At 51.7% G+C, this 18,590-nt stretch overlaps 1 protein-coding gene across 8 annotated transcripts in view; it reads left to right on the top strand.

The window, feature by feature from the left end:
* Nucleotides 1-18,590, top strand: part of LOC119957517 (fibroblast growth factor receptor 1-like) — a 213,658-nt gene that overhangs the window by 134,493 nt on the left and 60,575 nt on the right. For all 8 annotated transcript variants that reach the window (XM_038785641.1, XM_038785643.1, XM_038785640.1 and 5 more), the window contains 2 exons: nt 14,836-15,099; nt 16,538-16,663. In XM_038785641.1, coding sequence (XP_038641569.1) covers nt 14,836-15,099; nt 16,538-16,663 — 390 coding nt within the window. The remainder of the gene's footprint in view (nt 1-14,835; nt 15,100-16,537; nt 16,664-18,590) is intronic.

Below are 18,590 nucleotides of genomic sequence, written 5' to 3'. Positions count from 1 at the left end.
TTCTGACTCACGCAGCGGTCATTTGTCCACGGGAGCCACACTACAATTCAGAAGGCTTCTCTAAAGCGCATTTCCTGTCAGGATTTGTGGGACTCGATGGCATGTGTGCTTTACTTAAGGAGCTGCCTTCCGCAGCACCCCCCCAGCTGGGAATCCTTGCCAGAAGAATAGGGGAGGAGGATGTGTGTATGGGTAAAGGGGGGAGGGGCGGGGCAGGCAGCTGGGGAGTTAACCTGCTGATGAAGGATATACATTCAATTCCTTCATTGTTGGGGACTTGTCTTAGGTAGTTTCTTTGTTGTGTGCTTTATTGCAGTCACTGGCAGCAAACACAGCAGCATGCTCAGGCCTGGCTGATCAATGCACTTGGCCTATGTCGGTAATACTTCTCTCTTTTCCCTCCCTCTCTCTCTCTCTCTCTCTGTCTCTGGCTTGGCTCCATCTGGAAGCAACAAAGCAGAGAGAAACGGATGGAGGGGAGGAGGCCCGGAGTGTTAGTTTGGAAGCTGCGGGTTTTTACAAGGTTAATCTCTTCACCACGTTCTGCCCTTCTTTCACTCTTCTTGGAAAGCTGCAGGACAGGATGGGAGTTTGGAAAAGTTCCAACAATTTGAAAACCGGATGAATGTAACCCCTTTCCTGCTGGACTGTTTTTATATTTGCAGCTTCTTTCGCCGTTGCTTCCAGCCAGGTTCTGGGCGGAGGTGGTGAACAGTTTGTTCGCATTCTAACATTGAACACGTTGACCGTACTGCTGCTCTTCAGACAGGTTTTTTAAAAAAGTATTTTTATTAAGGTTTTGCAGAATTTTTCATAATAAAACAGTAACCATAATAACAAAACAAGTGAACATTAACATAGTGCAAAAAGAGAATATACAACAATTAAATAGACATTACCCCACGCGACACACCATCAGACAGGTTTTCATAACTGTTATGATCCCCCCCCCCCCCCCCCCCATCTCTTTTTGGGTACATGAGACTGCAGAGGAGGGGAAAGGGGGGGGGATGAATACGGTGCAATTCTCCCTCCATTTCTCCAGCACCTACCTTTAACCCTGCCCTGAGCAGCCTGCCGCATATCCTGTTGCTGTAGAGAAGCTGACCATCTCTTGACTGTTCCAGCTCTGTCCTGCCTCTTCCCGGGAGGTGTGGGTGGGCTTTGGATCAATTGAGATTTGCCCCCTTTTATCTGCAGCTAATGAAGATGTTCTGCCCGCTTGGAATGGCTGTGCCGAGTCTTTGCTGAAGGGACGGGAGGCAAAGCACTCACTTACCTTCCAGATTTAGGCCTCCGAAGGCCCGCTGATTATTCATCTTGAACTGAAATGTGAGAGTTCATCAGTAACCAGGAGCAAGTGTTTCCAGTGACGGGAGGGTTCAAAACCAGAGGGCTCAGTTTCACAGCCACGGGAGATGGGAATGTTTTTACACAGTTGAGTTATGATCTGATTAAAAGGGTGATGGAATAGATTCGGTCATAATTTTCAAAAGGTAATTGGAGAAATACTTCAAGGTGAAACATGGGTGGAGGGGGGAGGTGGAGGGCCAGGAGATGGAAAGTCAGATACAGAGATGAACGTGTTCAACGCGTCACTGGTAGCCATTTCTCAGCAGTCAGCTCCGAGATGTCACATGTGGCTCGTTGGAAGGAGATGGTTATTCTACCCACTCTGATCAGGGGTAGGTTTCAGTAAAATAACTTCCAAATGGGGTCGGGTGGGGAGAAAGGAAGATTTTAAAGATTGAGAATGGAGGAGGCCATTTGGCCCATCGGATCTGTACTAGCTCTTTGAAGAAGCTGCCCAATTAATCCAACCCCACACTTTCCACATAGCCCTGCAAATGTTTCACCTTGGGTCGCTGTCTCATTCAGATGGCGGTGGGTTCAAATCCCAACCCCAGGACATGACTGCCAGCCTGCCACTTCCAGTGCAGTACTGAGGGAGAGCTGCACTGTCAGAGGGTCAGTACTGAGGGAGTGCCGCACTGTCAGAGGGTCAGTACTGAGGGAGTGCTGCACTGTCAGAGGGTCAGTACTGAGGGAGTGCCGCACTGTCAGAGGGTCAGTACTGAGGGAGTGCTGCACTGTCAGAGGGTCAGTACGGAGGGAGTGCTGCACTGTCAGAGGGTCAGTACTGAGGGAGCCCCGCACTGTCAGAGGGTCAGTACTGAGGGAGTGCTGCACTGTCAGAGGGTCAGTACTGAGGGAGAGCTGCACTGTCAGAGGGTCAGTACTGAAGGAGTGCTGCAATGTCAGAGGGTCAGTACTGATGGAGTGCCGCACTGTCAGAGGGTCAGTACTGAGGGAGTGCTGCACTGTCAGAGGGTCAGTACTGAGGGAGTGCTGCACTGTCAGAGGGTTAGTACTGAGGGAGCGCTGCACTGTCAGAGGGTCAGTACTGAGGGAGTGCTGCACTGTCAACGGGTCAGTACTGAGGGAGTGCTACACTGTCAAAGGGTCAGTACTGAGGGAGTGCTGCACTGTCAGAGGGTCAGTATTGAGGGAGTGCTGCACTGTCAGAGGGTCAGTACTGAGGGATTGCTGCACTGTCAGAGGGTCAGTACTGAGGGAGTGCTGCACGGTCAGAGGGTCAGTACTGAGGGAGTGCTGCACTGTCAGAGGGTCAGTACTGAGGGAGTGCTGCACTGTCAGAGGGTCAGTACTGAGGGAGTGCCACACTGTCAGAGGGTCAGTACTGAGGGAGTGCCACACTGTCAGAGGGTCAGTACTGAGGGAGTGCTGCACTGTCAGAGGGTCAGTACTGAGGGAGTGCTGCACTGTCAGAGGGTCAGTACTGAGGGAGTGCTGCACTGTCAGAGGGTCAGTACTGAGGGAGTGCCTCACTGTCAGAGGGTCAGTACTGAGGGAGCGCCGCTCTGTCAGAGGGTCAGTACTGAGGGAGTGCCGCACTGTCAGAGGGTCAGTACTGAGGGAGTGCCGCACTGTCAGAGGGTCAGTACTGAGGGAGCGCCGCTCTGTCAGAGGGTCAGTACTGAGGGAGTGCCGCACTGTCAGAGGGTCAGTACTGAGGGAGCGCCGCTCTGTCAGAGGGTCAGTACTGAGGGAGGTACCGTCTATCAGATGAGTCAGGAGAGCAAGGTGCTGTTGGCCTTCTCAAAGTTAATGTAAAAGATCCCATGACACTGCTTCCAAGGAGAAGGGAAAGAGAAGTTTGACGCCATATCTCAGAGAGATAATTAGACAGAAAGCTGGAGAGCCGATTTGGTACAGATTGCGTTTCTCATGTGTCGCTGAACCAACCACTTTTGCTGATGTTTCACTGACCGACACATTCCAAACTCGGGACTTCTCTACGAACCGCACAGGGCACTGAGAAAGAGACGCATTATCTGGTTATTACCACCTCCTTCAATGAGATCTTGCTATTGGCTGCCAAATTTCCTACATTACAATGGCGACTCAATTTTAAAATGCTCCGCTGGCTGCAAACGCTTTGGAATGTCCCGAGGATGTGAAGGGCAGTTTAGAAATCCAAGTCTTTGAATGTCTCGGGTTTGTAGCTCTATGTTTGGCTGCTGCTGAAGATTAAATCTCACCGAAATCCTGTGCACTGAAAGCATGACAGTATGTCAGTGCTCTGAGGGTTAAGTTACACACTTGTGAACGGTGGGGGTAGGATTACAAATAGGGTAAGAGAGTACCTCAAAGCAGGCAAGGAATCTATCCCCACACAGGCCGGCAACCTGTTCCACATTAGCTGCACGGCTACAGCAAGTCTGCAGCAATTGTCAGGGGCTGCGGTGTGGTGTTTGCTCATTGGAGAAGAGCCGAGGCCCACTCTTTGTTGAGGTCCTCGTTAACCTGGGTCATCTCACTGGGGAGTGAGAAACTGGAGCCCGGGTGGGCAACATTCCACAGAGAGGAACAGTTGAAAAGTTTGCAGCAATTTATACTCGGAAACAAAAGACAGCCCATCTCGGAGAGATAATTAGACAGAAAATTGGAGAGCTGATTTGGTACAGATTGCATTACTCTTGTGTCCCTGAACCAACCACTTTTGCTGATGTTTCACTGACCCACACATTCCAAGCTAGGAACTTGTCTACGATCCGCACTGTACACCTTGGATCTTTTTCAAATCCCTCCATGGCCCCACTCCTCCCTATCTCTGTAATCTGCTCTAACCCCATCAGCCTCTAAAATATCTGTCCCTTCCCTAAATCAAGGCTTTTAAGCAGCCAGGAATTCCATTACTCCATCATTAGTGGGCACCTTCAGTTAAGATCTGGGTTCTCTGCCTCAGTCACTCTGCCTCCGTCGGGAACTCGGTGTGGCAGCTGCGGACTCAGTCCAGCATAGTCGGGGGGAGGGCCAATCCACGGGCAGTGGGGGGACCTTCATCAGGGGCTTGGGGGGGGTGGGGGGGGGGAGGATTTTCCCGGGGCATACGAACTGTCCGAAGGGGGTGCTATTTCGCGGGCGCCCGTCGCCATTGGCATGTGTGGCCACGGATCCGGCAATTCTCCGGGCCGTATCGGCAGCTAGAGCCGGGTGATCTACGTTGCCGCATGTTAGCCCCCAGCTACACGGGAAATCGGTGGGCCGTTTCACGCTGTTTTTCTGCCGTTCCCAAACCGGCAAAGGGACACAGCCCCAGAATCAGAGAATTCATCTTTGACCAAGCTTTTGGTCATCTGACCTAATATCTCCACCTCTCCAAGTTCTCAGAGTATAGATGTGGTAGTCTCTGGTGCTACCTCTCATTCTCAGTGTATAGATGTGGTAGTCGTTGGTGTTACTCTGGCATGTTTTGCAGTCAGCTCCAGGGCAAGGAACATGTGATGATAGGAAATAGGAATGGGTGTGGGCCAAACGCCTCCTGAGCATTTTCTACGATTCAATCAGGCTGATCTTCACCTTAAACACCACTGTTTCTTGATTCCCTGAGAGACAGAAGGCGGGATTCTCCGACACCCCCTGCCAGGTCGGAGAGTCCCGGGAGTAGGGGGGGTGCGATACCCCGCCACTCTGATGCCGGGTTGCCATATTCTCCGGCGCCGGTTTTCGAGCAGTAGCGGGGATCACGCCATGCCGGTCAGGGACCGTTGGCAGCCCCCCCCCTCCGGTAATTCTGCCGGCTCCAGTGGGCTGAGCGGCCATCGGTTTGTGGCCAGCCCCGCCGGCATGGATTGGTCCCACACAGCGGGACCTGGCTGGTAGGCCGGCTGGTGCGGTCGTCCGGGGGGGGGGGGGGGGGGGGGGGGCAGTGGCCTGGCCCGCAATCGGGGCCCACCAATCTGCGGGTGGGTGGGCCTGTGCCATGGGGGCACTCCTTCCTTCCAGTGCAGGAGATGACCATTTGGCCCATCGTGTCTGCACCGGGTCTCCAAATGAGTACCTTGACTCAGTGCCATTCCCCTGCCTTTTCCCTGTACCCCATCACACCATTTCTATTCAAGTAATCACCCCATGCCTTGACCGAACCTGCCTCCACCACACTTCCAGGCAGTGCATTCCAGACCCCAACCACTGGATGTGACCAAGAAAAGGATTTGGTGAATCGAGCGAGGCTGAATCTATGAGATCCATATCTCAGGAACTAGCACTTTAAGCGCTGTCAGTAGTAGAAGTGAAGGCAGTCAGCTGTAGCACCCAGCCCATAAACTGAAGTCCGGGTGCTGCCATCACAGACTGAGCTGGTATATCGTAAACCTGGAGCATTGGAAAAGGTCCTGATTGCTCCTTCTTCATTGGTCTGAATGAACCAGGCCACAAAAGTGTCATTGGCAACAAGTTCAGATGGGCCATCGGAAACAAATCTGGCAGACAGCCAGATAGAATGGTGGAAACCATAACAAATCTGGCAGACAGCCAGATAGAATGGTGGAAACCATAACAAATGGTGTCATGGGACAGTTTAAAAAAAAATTAATCAAATTTTCAGCGATTTTCAACAAAACACTCCAAACAGAAAAAAGAATAAAGCACAAAACAAGTAAAAATTATACATGGGATTTCCAACAAAATACAATAACCCCCATTTAACAAATAAACACGCCTCCACATTAGTAGGATCCTCCGCCGGGCTACCAGGGACGCAAAGGCCAGAACACCGGCCTCTTTTGGCTCCTGCACTCCCGACTCGTACGATACCCCAAATAATGCTATCCCCCAGCTCGGCTTGACCCGGGTGTTCACCGCTTTAGACATAGTCCTCGCAAAGCCCCTACAGAACCCCTCCAGCGCCGGGCACGTCCAAAACATATGGGCGTGATTTGCTGGGCTCGCCAAGCACCTCAAACAACTGTCCTCCACCCCAAAAATCCTACTCATCCTCGCCCCCATCATATGCGCCCTATGAACAACTTTGAAGTGTATTAGGCTGAGCCTGGCGCAAGAGGAGGAAGAATTAACCCTATTCAGGGCATATACCTAAAAGCATTCCCGGGAGGTAACCCAAATTTCTCCTCTAGCGCCCCTAGGCTCGCAAAAGTCCCATAGATAAATAGGTCCTCCATTCTTTTAATCCCTGCCCGATGCCAGCTCAGAAACCCCCCATCCATCCTACCCGGAACTAACCTGTGGTTCTCTCGTATCGGGGACCAGACCGAGGCCCCCACCTCGCCCCTATGTCGCCCCCACTGCCCCCAGATCTTCAGAGTCACCGCCACCATCGGACTCGTAGTGTACCTTGTCAGCGGGAGCAGCAACGGTGCCGTAACCAGCGGCCCCAGACTCGAACCCACACAAGACGTCACCTTCCACGCCGCCCCGTCTCCCTCCATTACCCACTTACGGATCATCGCCACATTAGCTGCCCAATAATAGCCACATAGATTCGGCAGCACCAGCCCCCCTCTGTCCCTGCTACACTCCAAAAACACCCTCTTCACCCTCGGGGTGTTATTCGCCCATACGAATCCCATAATGCTCCTTCTTACCTGTTTAAAAAAAGCCTTGGGGATTAGGATGGGCAGGCACTGGAACACAAACAGGAACCTCGGGAGGACCATCATCTTGACCGACTGCACCCTACCCGCCAGGGAGACTGGCAGCATATCCCATCTCTTGAAATCCTCCTCCACCTGTTCCACCAACCGTGCCAAATTGAGTTTATGCAGGGCCCCCCAGTTCCTAGCTCCTGGATCCCCCCCCCCCCCCCCCAGACCAATCCCCTCCAGTTCCTAGACTCCCTCAGTGCCATGGCCAGCGGCTCAATTGCCAGTGTAAACAACAAGGGGGATAAGGGACACCTCTGCCTCGTCCCGCGGTACAACCTAAAGTACTCCGACCTCTGCCGGTTCGTAGCCACACTCGCCACTGGGGTCCTATATAACAGCCTGACCCACATTATGAACCCTTCCCCGAACCCAAACCTCCTAAGCACTTTGCAGAGATACTCCCACTTCATCCGATCGAAGGCCTTCTCCGCGTCCATGGCCGCCACTACCTCCCCTTCCCCCTCCACCGAGGGCATCATGATCGCATTTAAGAGCCTCCGGACGTTCGCGTTTAACTGCCTGCCCTTCACAAACCCCGTCTGGTCCTCATGGATCACCCCGGGACACAGTCCTCAATCCTCATAGCCAGAACCTTCGCCAATAACTTAGCGTCTACATTGAGGAGCGAAATCGGCCTTTATGATCCATATTGCAATGGATCCCTCCCTCTTACTGCCTCCCTCTTACGAAGCTGATGGTGCCAGCATCCGGCTCGCCTCCCCATACTCGTATACCGCCCCCTGCATTTTCATCCACTGCGCCTCTGCTTTTCCCGTGGTCAATAGATCAAATTCCATTTGGAGGTTTTGTCGCTCCCTAAGCAGCCCTTCCCCGGGGGCCTCTGCATAGCCCCTGTCCACCCTTAATATCTCCCCCACAAATCTCTCCCTCCCCCTCCTCTCTCTTCTCCCTATGGGCCCTAATGGAAATGAGCTCTCCCCGAACCACCACCTTCAAAGCCTCCCAGACTACCCCCATGTCCACCTCCCCATTATCTTTGGCCTCCATGTATCTTTGAATACAACCCTGGACCCGCCCGCAAACCTCCTCATCTGCCAACAGTCCCACATCGAGGAGCCATAACGGGCGCTGGTCCCTCTCCTCCCCCAACTCCAGCTCCACCCAATGCGGGGCGTGGTCCTAGATGGCTATAGCCGAATATTCCGTTCGCTCCACTTTCGGGATTAGTGCCCTTCATTATAAAGAAATCTATCCGGGAATAGGCTTTATGGACGAGGTGGAAAAAAGAAAATTCTCTGGCCACCGGCCTGGCAAACCTCCACGGATCCACTCCCCCCCATCTGGTCCATAAACCCCCTGAGCACCTTGGCTGCAGCCGGCCTCTTACCCGTCCTGGACCTGGAACGGTCCAGTGCTGGGTCCAGCACCGTATTGAAATCCCCCCATTATCAAGCTCCCTGCCTCCAGATCTTGGAAACAACTCAAAATGCGTTTCATAAATCCGGCATCACCCAATTCGGGGCATAAACGTTCACCAGTACCACCCGCGTCCCCTGCAACCTACCACTCACCATCACGTATCGACCACCATTATCCGCCACAATATTCATCGCCTCAAACGTCACCTGCTTCCCCACCAGTATCGCAATCCCTCTATTCTTCGCATCCAGCCCCGAGTGAAAGACCTGCCCTCCCCATCCCTTTCTCAGCCTGACCTGATCTGCCACCTTCAAGTGTGTCTCCTGAAGCATGACCACGTCTGCCTTCAGTCCCTTTAAGTGCACGAACACCCATGCCCTCTTGGCCGACCCATTCAGGCCCCTCACATTCCATATCATTCCATATCAGAGGGATCAGGGGGCTACCTCCCCCCCCTCTCCCGGCCAGCCAGACCACTGTCCAGCCATTCTGCTCCCCCCATTACACTCCCGCCATTCCAACGACCCCCCACATCCCCCTGCTGATCCATATACGCTCTCCTCCAGCACTGCCCTTCCCCCCAGGCCCGCCCCTCCCTTCCTTAACGCGGGAAAAAGCCCGCGCTTTCCATCCAAGCTGGCCCCGCCCCCAATGGCGCAGCTCCTTTTTCTGCGCCCTCGCCCCAGCTCCCCGACCCCAGGCCTCCAACCCCCCTTCATCAGCGGCGACCTGCCCCTACAGTACCGGCGCCCACACTCTCACACAGCCCCCACATCATATCCACTCACCCCTTCCCATGTCCCCTCTTCCCAACCCGAAACCAGAAGAAGAACACCCCCACAATACAATAAACCCCCCCCCCCCCCCCCCCCCCCACACACACACACACACACACACACAACAAACCCTCAGTTCAAGTCCAACTTTTCAGTCTGAATAAAGGTCCACGCCTCATCTGGCGTCTCAAAATAGTGGTGACGGTCCTGAAACGTAACCCACAATCTCGCTGGCTGCAGCATTCCAAACTTCACCCCCTTCCGATGGAGAATCGCCTTGGCCCGATTAAAACCAGCCCTCTTCTTGGCCACCTCCGCACTCCAGTCCTGGTAGATACGGATCTCCGTATTCTCCCACCTGCTGCTCCGTTCTTTCTTCGCCCATCTCAGGACGCACTCCCTGTCCATAAAGTGGTAGAACCTCACCACTACAGCCCTTGGTGGCTCGTTGGCTTTGGGCCTCCTTGCCAGGACTCGATGAGCCCCATCCAGCTCCAGGGGCCTCGGGAAAGCGCCCGCGCCCATCAGCGGTTGAGCATTGTAAGTACATATGTCCCAGTTACAGACCCCTCCACTCCTTCAGGGAGACCCAGAATCCGGAGATTCTTCCTCCTCGACCTGTTTTCCAGGTCCTCAAACTTCTCCTGCCACTTATTGTGTAGCGCCTCGTGCACCTCCACTTTCACCGCCAGGCCCAAAATCTCGTCCTCGTTCTCTGAGGCCTTCTCTGATGCCGCACCTCTCGAATCGCCACCCCTTGGGCCTTCTGGGTCTCCACCAGCTTTTCTATCGACGCCTTCATTGGCGCCAGCATTTCTGCTCTCAGCTCCGCAAAGCAGTTTTTGAGGAACTCCTGCTGCTACTGCGCCCACTGCGCCCACGCTGCTTGATCGCCACCCGCCGCCATCTTGCTTTTCCTCCCCCGCTCTCTTCGCTGCTCCAAAACCACTTTTTTGATTGCTCCACTCCTGGTCCACTCCATACAGTGCTGGGGGAACCTTACTATCACCTCCCCACTCTGGGAACCATCGTACAAGTGCCGCTGGGGCTCCTCAAAAGGGCCTGTTCTTGGCGGGAGCTGCCGAACGTGCAACCTAGCTAAGCATGGCCGCAACCGGAAGCCGTGTCAAGGGATAGTTGACTGTAAACCCCAAGGAGGGTTGAAGTACAAATGTTGGTAAACTCGCAGCAACAGGTAGGTCAGTACTTATTTAGGACAAAAGACCAGATTCTGAACGGTTTGGATGAGCCATGTCGTCATGAGATCTGCGAGAGTCGAGGTTCTAACGGCTCCTTTTCATCGACTTTAATGCAGCCAGAAAACTTGGGAACCTTTATTGATAGAGCACCTTTCCCATCTTCAATGTCCCGAAGGGATTAGCGTCCAAATAAGTATGTAAGAACTACACTGAAGGTTGTAATGTTGAGAGGGGACAATTGGGGACAAGCAGCATTCCCGGGTCAAGTGTCACCCAAAGGCTACACTTGGCTGCAGTGACCCCTCCTCGACATGTGATGGTAAGCCTTCGCAAAGCAATGCTTGTTAAAGGAGCCCCAACATTGGGGCCTCACGGTAGCATGGTGGTTAGCATCAATGCTTCACAGCTCCAGAGTCCCAGGTTCGATTCCCGGCTGGGTCACTGTCTGTGTGGAGTCTGCACGTCCTCCCCGTGTGTGCGTGGGTTTCCTCCGGGTGCTCCGGTTTCCTCCCACAGTCCAAAGATGTGCGGGTTAGGTGGATTGGCCATGCTAAATTGCCCGTAGTGTAAGGTTACTGGGGGGATTGTTGGGTTACGGGCATACGGGATACGTGGGTTTAAGTAGGGTGATCATTGCTCGGCACAACATCGAGGGCCGAAGGGCCTGTTCTGTGCTGTACTCTTCTATCTGGCTGCTTGGCGTCTTCATTCAGACCGCTTCCCCTATTTGAACCCCAGCTCAGTTTGACAGACAGGAGTGAGAAATCTCTGCTCAGTTCACTCAGACTGTGACAAGGCGGTAACGTGGCCTGAAAGCTGCAGGGGCCTTGGCTGCACAGAATGATGGATTCTCTTTTTGCACGCTTGTCATTTCCTGCAAACTCTTTTGAACATGGGGTGAGGAAAATCTTTGGTCTTTCATTTGACTGACAGCTGGAAGTGTTGTCATGGGAGTTAAACAGATTGTTCTGAGGCAGGGGGCTTCAGTGCCAACGCTCCATAAAGCACTGGTTAGATCGCCGCTCGGAGCATTGTGACCCATTGAGGTTATTATTGTACGTGGGAAAGATTGCCAGGCATTGGCAGGATAACGGCAGAAGGATTCCACTCCTCCATCAGAAAGCTTTATCCAGGCCAAAACTGATCTCAATAGACAAGAAATTGGGAGGATAAATTGCTTCAAGTCGGAGTCAAATACTGGAGTGGAGGATGAGAATGAGAGCCACAATCACCTGTGGAGACAATGAGCTGGAGGGATTGCCAGCCCTCTCAGGATGTGGCACTATTAAAAGAAGGACTTTCATCCATGTCACTGTGGCACTGCTGCCTCACAGCTCCAGGGTTCCGGGTTCAATTCCAGCCTCAGGTGACTGTGTGGAGCCCTGAGGCCTTGCCAAATGACACGCAGGGAGAGTGGGTTCACATCCTATCATATGTTTAAGTCTGAGATAGATTTTTAATCAGAATCGAGGGTTATGGGGATAAGGCAGGAATGTGAAGTTGAGGATTACCACATCGGATCAGTCATGATCTCATTGAGCAGCAGAGCAGACGCGATGGGCTGAATGGCCTTCTTCTGCTCTGTGGTTTTGTGGTGATCCTGGTAGTTTTCAAATGCAAAGTTGGCTCACTTAAAAAGAAGCTGCAAATCTTCAACATTGCAACCCTGAGCTATGTCCTCCTGAAGGCAGGGAGGCGAGAGGGGCAGAGAGCTGAACTCAGCAATGTGACACCTTCCACAGGCAGAGCCTGCTTTGGAAGCTGCAACCTTCGGGGGTTTAGACAGGAGAACTAGAAGATTGATGAGCCTCTGCCGGTCATTTCCACACAAACGAGTCTCCGTGGACACGATGAATCGGAAGTGAGTTTGGCAAGAGCAGAAAGGATCGAAGTCATCAGTGCCTGAAAGTGCTCTCTGCTGCTTGGTCAATCCATTTGATGGATGAGGCACAGAGATAAATTGGGTTAGTGCTCCGAAACCCAGACACTCAAAAAAAAAATGAAGCACTTCAGCGAGAGGCAAATCTTCAGTCCCACTGGATTTCAAAATGAATTCAACCCAATTCTTCTCCCCTTATTCTGAGCAGTTCTCATTTATCACCATAGGGAGAGCTGAGAGATTCTGTCCATCTCTTTGTGTTAATTAATCAAGCTCTTTCATTTGAGGATTCTGAACAATGAGCTTGAGGTAACAATGCAAGGCCAGTGGCAGCAGTCAGCAAGCCACTGTGCAGAATGCAGCACCTCCTCCCTCCCTGCCTCCCAAAATCTCCCTCTCTCCATCACAGGGAGGTTCATGTTATTGCAGCCCTCCTGACTCTCTCTTCTTCACCTAAGGACAGACTGACAGCTGACCTGCGCAGTGTTTGGGCAGTCAGGGGCTGCAGCTATACCAGGCCTTTCACAATGGGTGATTGCGGGGATCCTGGTGGTGGGCGCCCAAGGCCTGGTGCTGTGGGCTTTCAGCTGGTGTTCCCTTTTCTGCAGCTTGTTAACCTGTTAGCAATCCAGTAGAGCCTGGGAACCCCCCCCCCCCCCCCCCAGTAAATGCTCCTGAACCTCCCGCACTGTCCATTGTGCACTTGCCGTTTATAATCTCTGTGAAAGAAAAATACTGTGCGCAGTGGGTTTCTGAAGCAAGAAGCCGTGATTTAAACACGCTGTTCTTTATCAGCCTCCCAAAATCCGATCCCAACCAGCAGCAATCCAGAATTAGCTGGAAAGAGCACAGGGCTGGAGTTAGTTCCACACGCAACAGCCTGTGTGCTCCGGAGGTGCTTCATTGGGTGCAGGCATTTTGCAATGCTCAGGCATACGTCGGCCATTGCCTCGAAGTGCCCAGCACTTGGAGCAAAGGTCATGGGAAAACAGAGAACAAAACAGGAGTCAGCAATAACGTCAGGACTGTACCCTCATTGTTAATCACTTTCACGTGGCATCTGTGTTTGATGTGTTCCGGCGACAGAATTGACAAACAACATCATTATCCAAGGTATGGGAGGTGAGAGTTACAAACCACCATGAGGGTGTGCACAAAGGAGGCCATTCAGCCCATCATGTCTCCTTGGCTCTATGACAGATCAATCTGATAACCATAGATTGTAGCCTCCAAGCTAATGTAAAGTAGGAAAGTCACCATAGTCCCAGGTGACCATCGGCTGCTTTCCCTTTTGAGGGGGATTTAATCCCCGGTTGTGATTTAACCTGAGGGTCACCACACCTCAGGTGAGGGGCAAGGCTGCGAAGACGGGACCTTCATGAATAACCTCAGCCGGCTTGGGAATTGAACCCGTGCAGTTGACCTTGCTTTGCATCACGAATAGCTGTCGAGCCAACTGAGCTTTGACAGCCCCAATTCAAATGTAAAACCATGTTGACTATCAGGTTCCCTGCAGGATCATCATTGCAGAGGAGAATGGAGTAAAGGTGGGGATGATAATGTGTGGATTAGACATCCCGGTCCTCCACTAAAAACACATTATTGCGGCACATGTTCAGAACCGATATAACCGATGAGATCAAGAGGTGCCTGTAAAGAAATAACACCCAAATTGCAGTTTTATCAGGGGTCTGTCATCCATAGTGCAACCGTTTGTAAGTCTACTTCACAAACCATTGAAGGATCATGTTTATGCTGATTGGATAGTTGAAGGAGAAAAGAGTGGAAAAATGCTTGCCGTCCCACTTGTCGTCAAACCATGGGATGCCCTTGATGCACAGTCTGACATTCAATGGATGGAGAGGAAGATGATTTGTTCCAGCGGGATGATTTTGAAACCGAAAGCATCACATCTGACCCAGAGTGAGATCTTGATGCTACTGTGGCCAACGTGACTCAGAATGAATTGATTAACCTTTTTCATGGGTTGCCAAAGGCAATGAATGTGAAAATTTCATTGTGGTGAAAGTTACCCCTGCAGAATATATTTTCTTCTCATTTCAAAATGAAGACCACATCTATCAACATGTGGTGTATAAGTCAAGTCCCACCCCTCCCTAGTCCCATTCCTCCTGCTGTGTCCTCTAGTTTGTAAATTTTTGCCACTTTCAAGTGATGATCCAGTTCGATTTTGCCGGTTCCCATTGAATCAGTTTCAGGCGATACGCAGGGACTTACTGTGTAAATTACTTTTTTCCATCCTATTCCTTCGCCAATGATCTTAAATCTGTGTCCTCTGGTTCTCAACCCTTCTGGCAATGGAAACAGTTCCTCCTTCTTTACTAGATTCAAGTCAGTCACCTCGCAGAAAATTAAGAGCAGGAATTTTCTCCACTGTGTTTGAATGGGGACATACTTATCTGACCTCAGGTGGCAACCACATTTCCAGCAATCTTGCACTCATGTTCATGATGGCCAATTCGGCTGATTCTCCGAGGAAATTCCCAGCGGCTGTCTCCTTGCGTTACTGTCGACAGGCATCTGGGCAACGTTATCACGATAAACGGATGTTGTGATTGTATTTCAACCATGGTAGCACACTGACATTGACTCTCTTCCTCTTTGCTTTGCAGTATCCTTGAAACAGAAGACCAAGGTAGAACCATACTCTGCAAACCCAGGCAACACCCTCGAGCTGCGCTGTCCCCTGAGGGAGGATGTCCAAAGCATCGACTGGACAAAGGACCGGGTACAGCTGCCCACCAATAACCGCACCAGAATCACTGCTGAGTACCTCCAGATCACTAACTCAGTACGGGAAGACTCTGGCCTCTATACCTGTGTCACCGACGGGCCATCTGGCAGTGAGACCTCGCACTTTGCTGTCAATGTCTCTGGTACGTGGCAATCCAAGGTGAAGAAAAGCATTGCCCCAGCAGTCTGAGGCCTGCTGATGAGGCGGGAGGGTTTGAAAGGTGGAATTGATAAAGGGAGGGATGTGAAACAGGAGAGTGACTTTGCCTTGCCTTTATACAGCCTCTCTGATATTCAGTTATATGGAGTCTACTTACTGCAGGTGTAAGATGTGATTCTATGTATTTTTGTGACCCAGGCCAATTTCACCCCCATTGTCTTTTATTGAAATAAACACAGGGAATGCTGCATCTACCCAATGGATGTATCAGCATCTGGGAAAAACAATGATGGGTGACCATTTGGTGTTATGACCCTCTTGAGCCGAAGCAGCACCTGTTACAGTGTCATTGTCAACTTACACCCCAGATATTTTCACCAATTTTCTTCTAAGGCTGAAGCAGACCCTTCGTAACCGTGGCGTCACATTTTGACTCTGAGATGTGCTTCATGTCACATAACTCGGCCATCTTGCACTTCTGCAACATCACCCAGTGCCAAACCTCCCTCAGCCCATCTGCTGAAACCCTTTGTTACCTCGGGACTTGACTATTCCAACACTCACCTTCTACCATCTGTAAACCTGAAGTCATGCAACGTGCTGATCCTGCGAAGCCAAGCCACTCCCATTCACCCATCATAATAATAATCTTTATTGTCACAAGTAGGCTTACATTAACACTGCAATGAAGTTACTGTGAAAAGACCCTCGTCGCCACACTCCGGCACCTGTTCGGGTACACAAAGGGAAAATTCAGAATGTCCAAATGATCTAACAGCACGTCTTTCGGGACACCCCAGTGCTCGCCAACCTATATTGGCTCCCAGTTAAACGGCACCTCGATGTTAAAACTCTGATCCTTGTTTCCGAATCACTCCATAGCCTCACGCCTCACTATCTCTGTGATCTCCTCCAGCCCCTCAAACCTCCAACATCTCTATACTCTGCTAATTCTGGCTTCTTGCATATCACCGAATATAATCATGAACAACTGCCAAGATGCTACGCTGTGGAATTCCATCCCTTGACCCTTTCTTTAAAGTTTACAATTTGAACTTCCCTCTTCAACCAATCTTTTGGGCCACCTGTCCACATATCTTCTGGTCAAACCTATTCTGATGATGCTTCTCACAATGCACCTTGGGATGTTTGACTATGTTCAAGGCATTACCCAAGTACAACCCCCCTCGTTTTATTGGCTAATTGTCCAGGCCTGGAGCGGGACACCTGACCTTGGAATAGTGCATACAGTACTAGCAAAGCTGAGCAGGCAATCTGAGGTATTGGGGTTAACGTTTAGTAAACATGAATCAGTGTTATTGTGTCGCCTCTGATCCCATGTTTGTGAAACACTGTGCAAATGCCAGGCACCTTTAATCTTGAATAATCTCCCGAATAACATGATCACACTCCTGGCCTAGATACCCTGTTCTTAGTGGAGGACGACGAGGATGAAGACGAAGATGACGAAGACGATGAAGATAATGGCGGTGACAATGATGAAGACGATGAGTCGGAGGAAACAGCCAAGGGCAGGAAGGAAGCAAGTAAGTGCGATGGGGAAGAATGCACAGCTGATTTATGGTCTGACCAGGGTGCTGCCTGATCTGGTTTTCCTGGTCTATTTTCTTCCCAAGTTGACAATGGATAAATGAACAGTGTGGCTGCTATTATTAGGCAGTTGGCATACTGATGTATGTGACATCTAGGAATTATTCTGCACTTTTCCCAGCCAGTGGAATTATTTTGAAGGAATGTAGAAAACGTGGGGCGCGATTCTCTGCTCCCCACGCCGGGTGGGAGAATCGTGGGAGGGCCAGGCGACTCACGACAAGCCCCCCTGGCGCCCCCCCCGCTATTCTCCCACCCCCCCCCCGCTCGGAAGAATCGCCGCTTGCCGTTTTTCACGGCGACCGCCGATTCTCCGACCCAGATGGGCCGAGCGGCCTGCCATTCGCGATCGGTTCATGACGGCGGCAACCACACCTGGTCGCTGCTGTCGTGAATATGGTGCCAAACGCTGGTTTGACGCTTGTGGGGGGCGGAGAGGGGAGTGGGCACCATGACCGTGCTCGGGACAGGACTGGCGCGCGATCGGTGCCCACCGATCGTCGGGCCGGCGTCTCAAAGGGACGCACTCCTTCCCCTCCGCCGCCCCATAAGATCAAGCCGCCACGTCTTGCGGGGCAGCGGAGGGGAAGACGCCAACCTGCGCATGCGCGGCTGACGTCATTAGGCCGGGCCTTGACGTCAGCGACATGGCCCGGTGGCCGAGAATAACGGAGCGCCGCTCCTAGCCCCCCGGGTGGGGGTGAATAAGGTGAGAGGAGCGGCCTCCAAGGCCGTCGTGAAACTCGGCTGAGTTCACGATGGCCTTCCCGATTTTCCACGGGAGCGGGGAATTCCGCCCGTGATGTCAATTTGCACATAGCAGTTTAACCATTTCCTTGTAGAGGTGAGAGTGCGGCCACTTGAGCCGCAGTGTTTAGCATTTGTAAAGCTGATGCATCATGATAACACATTGGGACATCAGATCTTTTATATTTGGTCATGGCACACGGATCCCTCTCCCTTGGTTCTCTCACGCAGTCTCCCTTTGTTCTCGCCCGCCCTCTCCTTTAGCCCCCTCCCCATCTGCGCTCCCCCTCCGGCTGTCTCTACCCCCGGGCACCTCCTCCCACTGCTCTCTTGCTTCCTCTCATTCCTTGATTAATGAAGAAACAGCCTTGCACTGAATGATATCTCTCTCAGCTTGATATATCTTGGACTGGTTCTGTCAGAAAGCAGACAAATGGGGGAGGGTGACAACTCTGGTTTTCACACCCTCCTTGTCACCATTGTCCATCACACTGACTGGAAGCTTCCCACTGGAGCCAGGTACAGAAGATTGGATGTCAGCATCAAAACATCTTTTTTCTGGTCCCAATTGCCACAAGAATGGGTCTCTCTTTTATTCTTAAAGATGCGTCAGTAAGGCAACAATTAATTAGTTGTCTTTTTTTGTCTTGAATTTCTTCCCTAGCTCTGGTGCTCACAAATGATCGTGATTTGCCTGTTGAATTGAATTTGCACCTGAATAGCTGGCACTGTTTTCAGATTCTCAAGTGTGGGTTTTTGCAGTAAAGAAGTCATTAACAGGCAATCGTGCCATGAACCATGATGACCCCAGTTAACTCTTCAAATGTCTGCTGCCTCATGGTGCCGAGGGGCCCGGGTTCAATCCCGGTCCTGGGTCACTGTCCATTTACACATTCTCCCCATGGCTGCGTGGGTCTCACCCCCACAATCCCAATTGTGCACGGCAGGTGAATTGGCCACGGTAAATTGCTTCTGAATTGACAAAAAGAATTGGGTACACTAAATGTATTCAAAAATCTCTTCAAATGTACCAAAAGACATAGGAGTGATGTCGGCCATTTGGCCCATCGAGTCTGCTCCACCATTCAAGGAGATCATAACTAATCTGGTATGATA

Source organism: Scyliorhinus canicula, chromosome 26 (genome assembly GCF_902713615.1).
Source record: "Scyliorhinus canicula chromosome 26, sScyCan1.1, whole genome shotgun sequence".
In the NCBI taxonomy this organism is placed as follows: domain Eukaryota; kingdom Metazoa; phylum Chordata; class Chondrichthyes; order Carcharhiniformes; family Scyliorhinidae; genus Scyliorhinus; species Scyliorhinus canicula.
The sequence above is the reverse complement of the archived record's forward strand: the minus strand, read 5'-3'. Positions and strand labels throughout refer to the sequence as shown.